Raw genomic sequence first — 14,446 nt, forward strand, 5'->3', positions numbered from 1 at the left:
TAATAACGCCACCTTTTCTCCAATGACCAAGGCAGAATTCTAGATGTCCCTCTTGATTTTTCCTCATGTTCCACCCAGAGGCCATCAGGAAGATTCTTTGGCATTATCTCCACATGTGTTTCAGATCTACCCACTTCTACCCATTTCTCACCCCACACCACGGTATCCCCATCACGATAACCTATTACCTAATCTCTGAAAAGTTCATGTAGTTGCTCTCCCACATGCAGGGACAATCTCTTGTCCCTCTATATCCAGAGAAGGAAAATGTAAGTCACAGCACATCAGTATTCCATTTAGTGACTTTCAGTGGTTCCTTCATGCATTTAAAATAACTCAGAGACCACACAACAGCCTCCAAAGCTCCACATGAGCAAGTTGCTATTCCTACAGCCCACCACCCCCACTTGCCACTTCCCCCCTCACTGTACCCTCGGCTTGGAATGCCCCTGACCATTCAAGAACTTCTGTGGCCACCTGTGACCACACTATACAAATCACAGCCCCACACCAGACATCTCTCTAACCCATACGGCCTTCTTTATTATTTTATTGTACGATTGTTATACAGTTTGCTTTATTGTCTGTGTCCACTTGTCCACCCAATGGAATGTAGGCTTCATGAGAGTAGGAACTCATATCTCTAATTGTGTATCCCTAAAACCTTGGACATGTCTATTACGGAGGAGTTAAAGAGAGGCACCTGCACAGTCACAGGTGAGCAGGAGAACTACCTCTTTAAACTTAATGTTTAAACTCAAAGGAAGCTATTAATCAGAAAAGACCAAGGTACATTTCCTCATTTATAAGTCAGAGAAAATTATAGCACCCACTTCATAGACCATTTGAGAGGACTAAGTAAATCGATATATATGAACTCATAAGAACAGCACCTGACTCATAGTAAGCATCGTACAAAGGGTCAGCAATTAGGACTCCTTATCAAAAAAGCCTACTTGGTACAGCTACCCAGCAGGATGCAAAACTATGGTGAAGACCTTGTGGAATAAACTCCATTCTTCTCTGTGAAATGAATGCACACATTAAACCAAATTGGAAAGGGAACCTGTGGCATACGCCTTAATGCTTTACCCCTCATCTCCTGCTCTTACACCTGCAGTAAATCTGCCTGAGGGCAGTTTTTCCTTTACTTTGAAGGGTGCTCAGCTCATATTGAACACAAGTCAGAAGGGTCAGAAAATCAAAGCTCCTGGAAGCACCTCATGAACAGTAATGGATAAGGAAGGATGACCAGCACCCCAGCTCTATCCTGCAGGGATACAACTCTACGTCCAGTTATTGATATTCACTTATTATATCCCCAGCAGTATTTCTCCCCACTGCTTATGGCAATAACTTGCTCAGTAACTCAGACTTCCCCAGCTTCCCCCTGTTTCCTACTGGTGCTTCCAGGCATCAGTTACCAAACAAATGACTAGTTCGAAAATCCTCAGTTCAAGTTCTGCTTTCTGGGGAACCCCACCTAAAATGAAACCCAAATCCATGAAACGATGAAGATTATAGTAATAATATGAACATCCGCTCCCAAGAGGCATCCATAGAAATCATATTTAAGTTACCTGGAAACTTATTTGTCTTTTCCAAAGGCAAAGTATACACAAGCTTTTCTGTGCTTTCTGTTTTTAATACAGCATCAGGGATATGTTGATTAATGAAGGATGTGGCTTTTTCTGGATCACATATCTCATTTCTGTACAAACTAATATTTAAAAGAAAAGACAATTCATTTGTATTTGTCCATCACTAACATGAGAGAAGAGCTCTTATTGAATATCTCTCCTTTGAGTACTACTTTTACTGGACTTTATGGGACAAACAAAATGAAGAACTAACAGTAGTAATAATGTCATTGTTTTGAAAAAAATCTTATGATCTATACAGAGAAGCTGTGTAAACTCAGAACAACTACAAATACACCAAAGAATACAGCATATAATTGAAAGTATTTATCAAGTATGAAGATAGATGAAGGAGGTGAAAGCAGGAGGCAGAATAGACTTTCCAGGGAAATAATTATTACAGCATACTGGGAAGGTATCAGGGATTAGCAGTGAAGAAGGAAATTTGGCCTACATGTGTGTTTTCTTTGGCTGTGGGTTGTTGTTTCATTTTTAAAGTTTTTTAGCCTTTCTTGTTAGATGCAATTTCTTCACTCTCTACTGCCAACTTCACTCCCACTTTTGACACCAGCTTTGGAAATTATCTGATGATGTGCCAAAAATGAAGACATATTATGGAATTTTTCTGGATCAGCTGAGGTAAATGGAGGGTGGGAAGAAGGTAGAAGCTTAAAGGGCTACACAGAACAGCTCCTTGGCCAAAGTGGTCCATGAAGTAGCCTTGTGGGCATCCGTCTCCCTGGGCTTACCACTTTGAAGCTTTACCTGTCATTAGCATTAGTAAGGATATAAAGAGGCAGGAATGGAGGAAAAACATTTAGGAAGCACTATCCATTAGTGCCACAGGCTGATTCTCTCACAAATGCTACTTTTTCCAAGTCAGTGCTGAAAAATTTGTACTGAACTTTATGTACGCAAGATAGCTCCAGTCTGTCTCCAAAATCTTTACCTTAAATGATAGCCAAGACCCCATCTTCTCTTCAAAAAGACAGAGGAGCCTGCACCCTTCAGCCTCCCGCTGGACATGATTACTTTTCTATCTAAGTGAAAAAAGAAGCAAGAGTCAAGGATATTAGGAGCCATTTCGTCATGCTCTCAAAAGTCTAAGTAAGGAGTCAAAGCTCAGAAGTGTTCTGTGGCAAGACTAAAGCTAATGAACATTTGAATGTTTGAAATATGCAATAACATGCATGCAATTAAAATGAGCTGATGGATTCCAGTCTTTTTCAGTGCCCTCCTTTATGCTTTTGCAAAAGAAAAAACAAAACAATTCTCCAGGCATATTTTCTACTCTGGATGCTAAAGAATGAATGAATTGGGTATTTTTCAACCAAATCTATGCTAAAGGGCTCCCCAGGTGGCCTAGGGGTTAAGTCTCAGTGCTATCACTACTAAGGCCTGAGTTTGAATTCTGCCAGGGAGCTGACCCACATGGCACAGCAGACCTCTCCTGTCTCCCCGCTGCTCCCCTCAGCAGTGTATTTCAGTTGATCCACCTGTTCTGCTCCCCACTCTGTCTCTAGTGAATCCTCTCATCCCCACACCTCTGGCCTATACCCCAGTTCTTCTATACACACACACGACATTAAAAAAAATCTGTGCTAAAGATTCAGATATTTAAATTGACCAATAGCTGGTCTGAAAAAAAAATCACAATTTTTTATTAGAGATCACAACCTACCCAATGCACAGATGGCAAGGAAGTTTACAGCGGGAGTGGGCTTTTGCCATCCTCTACAGCACATAGAACACTGGAGCAGAGAGGTGAGTATGGTAGATCTCTTGCTATGGGAATAAACATTTCCCAAATTCTTTATTTGCTACTAACATTAAAGCACCATAATTACCAGCCAGGAGGTCAGCTTCATCCATGAAATTGGTACTCAAGAGAATCACCCGGTTTGCTTTGCGCTCTTTGAGGAAGCTCCAGACCCTGTGCCTTGAAAAGGGATCCAGTCCTGCTGTTGGTTCATCTAATATCAAAACCTACAGGGTGAAAAGATACAAAACGAGTGTCTCTCCCACCTTAACTACCTCTACATGGCAGCTTAGAAACAACAAAAGATAGTAATGATGCTGCAACTATTTATGCCCAATATACCTAATATACACAGTAAGAAGAGTGAGTTTCTTTTGATATGTTATAATGAAAGTGCTACTATTTCTCGTGGCAAAAGAAGAGCTTAACTTTTAATTGATAGTCAATCTGTTTTCCTCCACTTGCATGATCTCACTTACTTGAGGATCTCCTAAAATGGCAATACCAAGGGTCAGCTTTCTTTTCTGTCCTTCACTTAAGAGCTTAGCAAGATCATCCTGAATGTTTTGTATGTCCAATTCCAATAAAATTCTTTGTACCTAAACAAGAAAACATGCAAAGCTTGAAATACCAGCTGATCCACATTATGTAATTTTAATTGTTCATTGTAACAGTAGCTATTTTTCATAGGGCCTCCTTGTCTAAATTGTTTTTTTTTTTATAGAGGCATTTTTTTTTTATTTTATTTATTTACTTGTTTGTTTGTTTGTTTTTGTTTATACATGCACTGGGTACAGTCAGAAGCACGGGAGGGTGAGAGAATTCACCAGAGCCAGAGCGGGGAGCAGAGCAGGCAGAAGGACCGAAGCACACTGCTGAGGGGAGCAGCGGGCGGCAGGAGAGGTCTGCGCGCCATGTGGGACCCTCCTCCGGTGGCTGGGGAGCAGCCGGGGATCGAACCGGCGCCGCAGAGGCCGTGGGCAGCTTCGCAACCCAGCGCTCAACCGCTGCGCCACCGGGGAGGCCCCTCCTTGTCTAAATTGTATTCATAACAGGGCAGGTACAATACTGAGGGGAATTTGAGGTCATGATTTAACTGGCAAGTGGTTGGCAGGTAAACTAATCCCAGCAAGCCTGTCTACCTCTTGTTCCACTTTCTGTGGCTGAATTCCTCTTATTTTAGCAAACAGCCTGAGGTTTTCCTTCACAGTGAGCATGTCAAAATGAATATTGAATTGAGGACAAAAGCCAGTTATCTTTCTGTTTTCCTCCAAGTCTTGCTCTTCAGAGAGGTCTTTATTGTAGACAGTAACTGATCCTAAGAATAAAAGTTAAAAATAACATTGTCAAGATAACAGGTTTTATTAATGCTTGAAGATCTTACTTAGGAAAATATTGACATGTATTCACAAATGTCTAAAATAATGACTCCAAGTTTTTCAACAACTACCAATTTTTCCCACATGAGTAGTGTATTTGCCCTGAGAAAGTAGAATCAATATACTGAATTTCATAAAAATTGGGGAAATACAAAATACATTCAAAATCACTGTGTTTGATAATTCAGAAAAACAAGTATTATTTTCTCGTATGCAGTCAAATTTAAACATTAAAACAAGAGAGGCATGCCTATGACCTGATTCAATTATCAGACATCTTGCCCTTCAGATATCTTTTTGCTCACCTTCTGTTGGAACAGACAACCCATTAAGGATGTTTAGTAATGAAGACTTGCCAGCTCCACTATGACCCAGAAATGCTGTGATTTGACCTTCATATATGTCCAGGAACAAACCTGTTTGTAGAATGAAGTATCAACATTATAAATAAAGGGCATTAGGCAGGGCTGATACTAAAAACAGAGCAAGACTATTTTAGTTTTGTATTGTCAAATACTTCAAAAGTAAAAAAAAAAATCAATATTTTCTGGTTGCTAAAATAATTATGTTTACTGTAGAATGTTTGAAAAATAAATATAATTACTTAGAGGATAAGATTAAATTAACCATAATTACAAATATTAACCTTGTAATACACTTACTTCCAGTAGATTTGCATGTGCATATAAATATGTAAATATACATATATATTTAGAAACTTTAATCAAAATCTATTCTTTTATAGTCTTTTTTTTCAGATATTAAACCATAAGCATTTTTTATGGCATTAATTAACTTCTAAAATACATTACCAATAATTTACTTTTCCCAATGCCCATTTTTCTATTCTTTTGTTATAAACTTTTTACATTCACATCTCAATAAAAGAATCACTTAACTAGCTTCATGATGGAAAGTTGTTGGCCAGAGCAAGATAAAATTCTTAAGAATCTTATAATACATTATATTTAAAAGATCAGTCCTTCCAATTAAATTATGTAACCACTTTCAAACAATGCTGAAATTAATTGTGACTGGGCCTGCAATTCCACTTCATCCATTTTCTATCTGAATGATCTCAGATAAAACTAAACTCTAAAAGGTTCAGTTTATTCAGCTACTCAGTGTGTTGGTAATGATAATTTATGTAAAGAGAAAATTCTTCCTATTTTGATCTAATTCATTAAAACCCTCACTTACAATTTGATGAAGAAGTTCTAAAGATCATTGGAAAAATAAACTCAAATCATTAAGAAAAATTAATGAAAAGTATGATTAGTCTTGACACAATGTGTTAAAATACACTGGAGAAATATAAAAATCAATATAATAATTAATTAGTATGTTACTAGTCCAGGACACATACACTGACCAACAGAATAGAATAGAAGCCTTTTTAAAATGGACCAAAGTAAAAATAAGTAATAAAGATGCATGAAATGGTCTTTCAGATTCACCAGAAAGATTAAACAATTTCTAATATTGGGACAACTAAAAAAGTACATTAGTAAAATTTATGGATTTCTTTAAGATGGAAAAAGAGTATATTCAAGGATAAGAAAAAAAGTAGCACTAGTTATCTTGAAAATGACCCGTGAAATGAATTCCAGCACAGGGTTTAATGTAGGATCTTTTTTTTTTGCACCCATGCTATTGATTGTTAAATGTAATAGTCTGATTATGAGTCTAAATAAATGTGTCTTTAAAAAAAAGAATAATTGCATTAAATAAAAATAAGGCATGTCACTTGAACTTACCAGTAATATTTTTAATGATTTATTTTATTTATTTATGCATAAAAGATGGGGTATAGTCCAAAGGTGCAGGGGATGAGAGGATTCACCAGTGACAGAGTGGGTGGCAGAAAAAGTGGATCTACTGAAATACACTGCTGAGGGGAGCAGACAGGAGACAGGAGGGGTCTGCTGCTCCATGTGGGTCAGCTCCCTGGCCAGGAAACGAACTCAGGCCGCAGTGGCCGGCCATACCTTAATAGTGCTGAGACTCAACCCCAAGGACACCAGGGAGGCCAGATAAGGGATTTTAAATATACATCCTGAGGTGTCCAATGTCATAAGAAGAACTAGGTGCATGGGGAGGAGCAGGCTGAGATGGTGTCACCTGGTCAGGAATCTCAGTTCAAAGCAAGAGTTTCAGTCCAAGAAAACAGATCATTAGTCACAGAGCATGTCTGTGCAGCCTGTGCTCTGCGTGTGTGCAGATTCAGATGCGAGGTATGGTGCCCTGTCCTTCCTCCCAGGCCCTATCATTCCAGAATCACTCCAATTTGCTCTGTTATTCATGTTTGTTTTTAATGTATGGTTGCTCATTCCTTTTAATCTTTTTAAGATTCTGCTACTGTTGAAAACAGAAGAAATTATTGCAGAAGTTTAAGATGTTTAAACATAAGAAGCAACTCAGTCACTGATATGTGTAGAAGCAGTTCAGAAGGTGCTCTGGAAACTGAAATGATAAATTTAAAAATATTTCAATCTCTCTGTGGTTAAAATTAAGAAGAAGCCAAATCTACATAGTATTCGATGAGAAAAATCTGGAGAGAGAACATGTATACTGATAAGCATGTTAAATGGTCGAAATACATAGTGAATCTCAAAGGAGTAAGGAAGAGCAAGTAGAGGGGTGCTGCATTTGTCAGAAAACAATCTAAGCAAATACACAGCAAACTATCAACCTTTTGGGGGGATCTATGGTTTTTCTTTGCTAATTATTAAGTTCTCAATTGCTTGTAAAACTCATTCAACTCCCTCCTAAAAATTATTATTATTTAAAACATGCTATTCTCTATGAAACATGGGTACTTATTTTGATGCTTATTTAAATGTTTGTTATAAAAAGCTACATTTGTGAGAATATGCAGTATCAGATAAATTGGTTCACTGACATTGTAAACTATGTCACAGGGCAGTGACTTGTGACATATAATCCATGATCAAAACTGCAGCTTATTTTGTCTTAATCTCACAGAACATGGAAACTATGCAAATTCCCTGCTAGTATAAAACATAATTTATGTATTTTAAGTCAAGATTTCCTTCCTCAGCATGCAAAAAAATAAAATATTGTTTATCATGAATTCATGTTGAAAAACAAAGAGAAATCACAATTGTCATTTGTACAAACCATTTTCGTAAATTTGTAATGCAACATTTGGAAGGATTTCACATCCAGGTATTAAACAGGTCAAATTCCAGATGATGGAATTAGATTATATCTCTTTTCTTTTTTTTCTTTTGTTTTTCCATATTTTCAAAGTTTTCCTTCATTTTTTCCCATTCTTTTTATTAAAAAGTGAATAAAAACAATGAAATGTTTTTCTCTACCTTTCAATGCTTCAATCTTTGCAGACCTTCTTCGGTATTCTTTTTTAACATTCCTGATTCTGAAATGACAAAAGAGTTACTTCCTTAGCCAACACAGAAGTCACAACAGTATCTAAAGTAACAACAGATCAGGAACAATGCTAGATAGAGTTTTAGGTGCCATCAGTGCCTTCCTTTGAGATAAAAGATGTTAAAGCCATTCTACATAGAAAGGTAAAGTATTATTTTCTGTTGCTTCTCTTGAGATGGAAAATAAATGTCTAGAAGGTTACAAAAAATTATTAGGATTTTGCTTAGAAAAAGAGAATGTTCTGTAATGATCCTCACTTCCTCTAGTCTCTTGGCAGTTTTTCTCGGACAGGTCAGCTCACTTAACTGCACTCTTTCGCCACTAATGATTTCAGTATTCCTCTTTTGTTCTTTGTCTTTCGGATAAATGTTTTCTATGGAGCTGGGAGAGAAAGGCTGTTGCCCTCAGAATTAGAAGGACATAATTTGGGTGCATAAGGTCACTCTGTATTTGTCATAGAGGGAAATATTTCACTTCCCAGCTTCAGTTCTATTTTATTCACCTCCCTTCACTTCCTGGCATCTCTATAGAGTAGCCAGATGTTTAGAGCATAAACTCAGGAGCCAGATGGGATTCCAATCCCAGTTCCTCATTTATCTGTGTTACATTAGGCAACAGACTTAACCTTTTAGTACTTCGCTTTTCTCATTTTTTAAATGGGCAAAATAAAAGTGTCTCACAAGATTTTTGTGAAAATTAAATGCATCTCTGAAAATTAATTGCATCATAGAGGAGACTGAGACAGAGTCCAAGATTATACATCAAATGAGAGGGGCATGTGGTATGACAAACTTGAGAACTGGAGTCCAAATTTCTTACTTCTTCCATCACTCCATGTAAAACAGATAACACCAAGGAAGAAAGGAGTCAAAGAGAGAAAAGAGCATATCTATATGTAAGAGGTGGGGGGCGAGAGACAAGATCAAGGAGGATGACAGAGTGGAAAGTGATATGGTAACATTATCTGTAACTAGGCAAAGAGAAATTCCCTTTCAAGTAGCAGGTAAGAAACATGCTAGGGTGATGGCTCTGGGGCTCCAAGTGACATCCACAAAAGCAAGTTGTTCTTCAGTGTTTTGCTGCAGGCTCAGCTGGTCGTTGGTTAATAACTGATTAGCCTTGCTCCCATATATTAGTATGTGAGATCACCTGATGGCTTCTTTTCCTCGGAATTCTGGAGATACCGGCTCAAAATAATCATTAGGAGCATGTTCAAGATCTGTCTCCTTTCTGATGACCTTATTACCAATCCTTTTGCGTCGGAAACAAGACGATGAGTTCAGAAAAAATAGTGGAGCATAACGGCGCTCATTTCCATCTAATTAATCAAGAGGCAATAAAATATCACAACAACAATATCAGAACTATAAGCAGAGAAGCTTCGTTCAGTCTTGGGTTTTTAATCACTGTAGAGAAATTCTTTCCCTTCTAACTTCCTATCACTGAGAAGATGTGATAATACAGTAAACAGTGAGAATTCAGAGGAAATAACATATCATCCTAAAAGTCACACAGTATAATAGAACTTTTGACAAAGGACAAATCAAAGTTTGATCAAAAAGGCAGTTGGCAGAATGAATCAAGTCAAACACCTGAGAAAAAAGTTTTAACTGGCACGTAGAAATAATTGGAAACATGCTTGTGAATTTAAGAAAGTACTTGACCACAACAGATGAGTGAACACAATACTGAAATCTATGTGCTCTGTGAATCAAAAGGGCAAGAATTTCTAATTATTCAAGATGAACAGATGATCATTTTCCAGATTTTAAAACAATGAGCAGTGTTTGTTATTAGTGTCATCCTGCACTAATCAGAAGTGACAGAGAGAAATAAATACATAGATATATATCAAGACAAACTGAAATCCAATCCAAATGGAAGGGACATTGAAAAATAAGATAAGATAGTATATGGAAGAAAAGTCTTCTAATTCCATTATGTGTGAAGGAATTCTGGACTTATACAAATTCTCTCATTGTTTGCAAGATAAAAATCTAATACAATGCTGCAAATATATTAATATATATAAAAGCTCAGAATAATGCTGCAAGTTTCCTCTCTAATTTTCCTTTTGCTATTTCCTTCGAGGATGGACATCTCAAGTGTTTCATCCAGAAACAGGGCACAGTGAGGAAGACCTCACTATATTGTGTCTGAGTTTCTTTCTAACTGTGCTCAGATGTTTGCAACCATCCCTCATTCTTATAAGAAGAAGAAAATTTTATTAGGAAATGCTTGGAAATGCTTTAGGGTACTTGAAAAAAGAAACAAAATTATAATTCACATTGTAACTATCATTGCTGTATTAACTATTAGGTGTATTATATTAAAGTCAGAAGAATACATTTTTACCTAAAAATTCCTTGAGACCATTAAAACTATAAAGGTGAAATAAAGAACTCATTTAGCTTGTGATGGGAAATATTTGTTTTTCTTCATTTCTTAAAATATATTTACATAACCTTAAGAAAAAATCTTGAGTGTGATCAATATCTATAGAATTATGACAAAAATCCACTGCTACTTACAAGGTAAGATTTTGTCAAAGTATAATGCCAATGCCAAGTAGAATAGAGCATCAAAAGCCAATATGGCAAGAATTGCTATCATTATATATGAGTCTCCTGAAGAGTCAGAAAAACTTATGCCATTTGTTGTATAATCCAGGTGCATAATCTAAGATTCAAACAAAAATAACAATTAATATTTAAGTAAATAAAAGTAATTCAGTGTAACATTAAGGAGAATCATTTTAAAAAGTAACTTTTTCAAGAAGCTCTTATAATGAAGGTATTAGTGAAATAATTTATATTTTGTAGATATCAAAGTAATATAAGAAGGAAATATTGATTTGAAAAAGCAATGTTCTAAAAACAAGAATTTTAAGTTATAATTTAGGTGCTTATTCTTGTAAATCTTCATAATATAAAATACCTATTATATACAACAAAGAAATACAAATTTTAGAAAGAATAAGAACAATTTGAAGCATTTTAAGATATCGATAGGAAAATTTACCTCTTTTCTTAAATATAAGATTTATACTCATAATTTTGTCATATAAATAGCTGCCATGTCCTAGGCACTGTGCTAAGTATTTTTTATATTTCCCCCAGGTAATCTTCATCATAACTCTAGGAAGTAGGACTGATTATTTTTATCTGTATTTCACATATGATGAGACTGAAGCACAGAGAGTTTAAGTAGCCTAACTATATGAAGTTAAAAAATCACATAGTGAGGAGTGACAAAATTGAAATTAGAATACAGGAAGTCCAGATTTGAAGTCCATTTCCTCACCCTAGATACTCCACAACTTCTCTATGTTAAAATGTCAGCATTTCAAAGTTGAGAGCAGGCCTGCTTCAACATCTGAAGGTCAGTCAATGTAGTTCAACATAAAATACATTGAAGGAGAAATTAATGTGGTCATTTTAATATTTGAAGAAATAAACATTTGATAAAAGTTAATATCCATTTATAATAAAGTATTTTCACAAACTAAGATAAAAAGTTTTTCTTAATCTGATGAATTTAGAGGTGTGAAGACCAACACCAAAAATCATGCTCAACTGTGAAATGCTGAAAGCTTTTTTCTTTGCTTGCATTTCTATTCAATATTGTAGCAGAAGTCTTGCTCTGTGCAATAGGCAAGAAAAATAAATGGCATAAGGATTACAAGAGGAAAAATTAAACCATCATTTTATGTTGGCAACATGATTATATGTAAGGAAACTCAAAGATAAACCTAGAAAAGGACTTGATTTTATAAAAGAATATAATAAGTGTGCAGAAAATCATTTACATCTTTCTACATTAACAACAAGCATTCAGAAATACGAATTTAAACACAGATGCTATAATATTTATAATGGCATCAAAAGCATTGAAAACCTTTGAGTAAGTCAACCAAAAATATGCCGGACTATACTGAAAACTAAAACAATTACTAAGGGAAAATGAATGGTACAAATGATATGTAATCTTCATGACCAAAAAAAAAAAAGGGTCAATTTCCCTCAACTTGACTGAAAATTCAGCAGCACCAAACTCTCAGCAGCTTTATGCACAATCTGTATGTATAACTTGGTGAGTAAATTCTAAATTTATACCATTGCAAACAACCTGGAAAAGAAAAGATTTTTTTGAAAAAAGAAAATAAAGTTGTAAAATTATTATAAGATGTCAAGACCTATTATAAAGCAAAGAAATTAGGACAATGTGGCAACAGCACATAGGTAGACAGATGGGTTAATATATTCTTAATTGAGTTGAGATTGTAATTCATTCCAGGGAAGGATGTTTTTTCAATAAGTGGAGTTGACACAATAGGATATCATGTGAAAAGACAAATAATGCCTCTACCTATAAACACACAAAAGTTATTTTGAAATGGATTTTATATATAAATATAAAGATAGAATCAATTAAGCTCCCAGCATAAACACAGGAGAATATCTTTAAAATCTTGGTATATGCCATGATTTTGTGAAGATAGAAAAACATTCTACATTAAAATTAAGAACCTCTGTTCATTAAAATCACCATTATGACACTATGTGTGTCAGTAACAAGTGAAAATTGTCTTATATCTGGCATATATAAGGAATTCCTACAAAACAACAAAAAAAGATTAAAATTAGTAAAAATGGGGAAAAGAGTTGAGAGACAAAAAGAAAAAAAAACAAAAAGCCACTAAGCATAAGACAAGGTATTCAATTTTAATAAGCAGGAAAATGAAAAATAAGATCACAATGATAAATCATTACATATCTGCAAGAGTGACTAGAATTTGAAAGACTGATAATACCAAATGTTGTTGAAAATTTGGAGCAACTAGAACTCTGAAACACTACTGGTGCAAAAATTCATACAACCGCTTTGGAAAAATATTTGGTAGTGCCCCCCTACGAAGATTGAGATGCACATATTTTAAGTACCATTATCCATCTCCTAGATATTATAAGGGAGCAAAAATCTATCACCCCAAAATATATCCTTGTTAAAAGGTTTAATTCGTGGAAAGGCTCTCAGGCTGGATTGATGCTGCTTTTGAAAAAGACATCAGCATGTGAAAGTCTCTCTGTAACGATGTCCCTCACACGGTATTGGGGAGACCGAATCTCCTCATGTTCTTTGACTGGATAAGGCAAAGCTTTAATCTGCCTATATTTGTTTACTGTGCCTTCCTTGGTAAGCTCCCTCACTGACCTCCCCCTTTCTTCCTCCCAACCTCTTTTGTCTTGGTTAGGCTGTTTAAGACGGTATATGAAGCCATGAGGTGAGTTCCTCCAACATACTAGGTCTCTCCTTTCTATACAGAAATTTTAAATGTTATTAGTAAATTTCTTTTTGGTTTTCTTTTCTCTTATCCATGTGTTTGATGCTTGTTTGATTATTTGGCAGCTTACATATCTCTGGAGAAATATGGGATGATCTTCTTTGTACCCTGACAACATATACCAAATAGTACACAATGTTCATATTCATTAAGAAATATGTGTAAGACTTTATGCAGTTATTGATAATAATAGTGAAAAACTGGAAAATACTTTGTCCATAAATAGGAAAATTGATAGCATAGTCACACAACAAAATGCCACATAACACTATACTATAGCGTCATATAATCTATAGATGAAATCTAAAAACATCAGGCTGAGAGAAAAAGTCAGATTTTTAATAATAGACTTTGTACAATATTACCTCTATAATGTTGAAAATAGGCTAAACTAAAATTTATACTTAGGAAACATATTCTGAGGTGATAATAAAAAGCAAGGAAGCAAGTAATTACAAAATTTTTACCTTTAGAGTATTTGGGGGAACTTTTGGGGTTGTGACAAAGTTCTTTTTCTTGATCTATTCTTGATTAATTTTGTTTATTTTGCATTTGTTAAACTATATTTACATCTTAAGTTTTCATATTTGAGGTTACAAAAAGAAACTTGCATAACAATTTTTAATAAACTAGCAGAATGCTTTCATTATGTGAAGAGAAAAGAAGCTAAATATTTGCATATGGAAAATAATGAGACAAAAGCACTTCAGCAAGAAAATGTATCTTCAGTGTGGAAAATCTTATTCAAGATTTTCTTACTCAAATTTCCTGAGATGCTAATTTTTCTACACTGTAATAAATAACATTTTCAAGTTTAGCTTTTGAGTAGAATAGTTTAGAATAAAAGCTTTTAATTAAAAAAAATTTAATAATGATGAAGTCATGAAGGATCAAATTTGTTGGAAGGTTTAAT

General features: G+C 35.2%; 1 protein-coding gene across 4 annotated transcripts in view; it reads right to left on the minus strand.

Annotated features, from left to right (window-relative positions):
* The window catches only part of LOC119231781 (ATP-binding cassette sub-family A member 6-like), a 50,436-nt gene that overhangs the window by 25,686 nt on the left and 10,304 nt on the right, over positions 1 to 14,446 (minus strand). For all 4 annotated transcript variants that reach the window (XM_054689148.1, XM_037493548.2, XM_054689149.1 and 1 more), the window contains 9 exons: positions 10,721 to 10,868; positions 9,339 to 9,507; positions 8,120 to 8,178; positions 5,084 to 5,194; positions 4,542 to 4,717; positions 3,879 to 3,998; positions 3,488 to 3,626; positions 2,590 to 2,680; positions 1,581 to 1,720 (listed from right to left, as the gene is read on the minus strand). In XM_054689148.1, the coding sequence (XP_054545123.1) occupies positions 1,581 to 1,720; positions 2,590 to 2,680; positions 3,488 to 3,626; positions 3,879 to 3,998; positions 4,542 to 4,717; positions 5,084 to 5,194; positions 8,120 to 8,178; positions 9,339 to 9,507; positions 10,721 to 10,868 (1,153 nt within the window). The remainder of the gene's footprint in view (positions 1 to 1,580; positions 1,721 to 2,589; positions 2,681 to 3,487; positions 3,627 to 3,878; positions 3,999 to 4,541; positions 4,718 to 5,083; positions 5,195 to 8,119; positions 8,179 to 9,338; positions 9,508 to 10,720; positions 10,869 to 14,446) is intronic.

The sequence above is a fragment of the Talpa occidentalis genome, unplaced genomic scaffold (genome assembly GCF_014898055.3).
Source record: "Talpa occidentalis isolate TD23 unplaced genomic scaffold, MPIMG_talOcc4v2.1 talOcc4.7, whole genome shotgun sequence".
In the NCBI taxonomy this organism is placed as follows: Eukaryota; Metazoa; Chordata; class Mammalia; order Eulipotyphla; family Talpidae; genus Talpa; species Talpa occidentalis.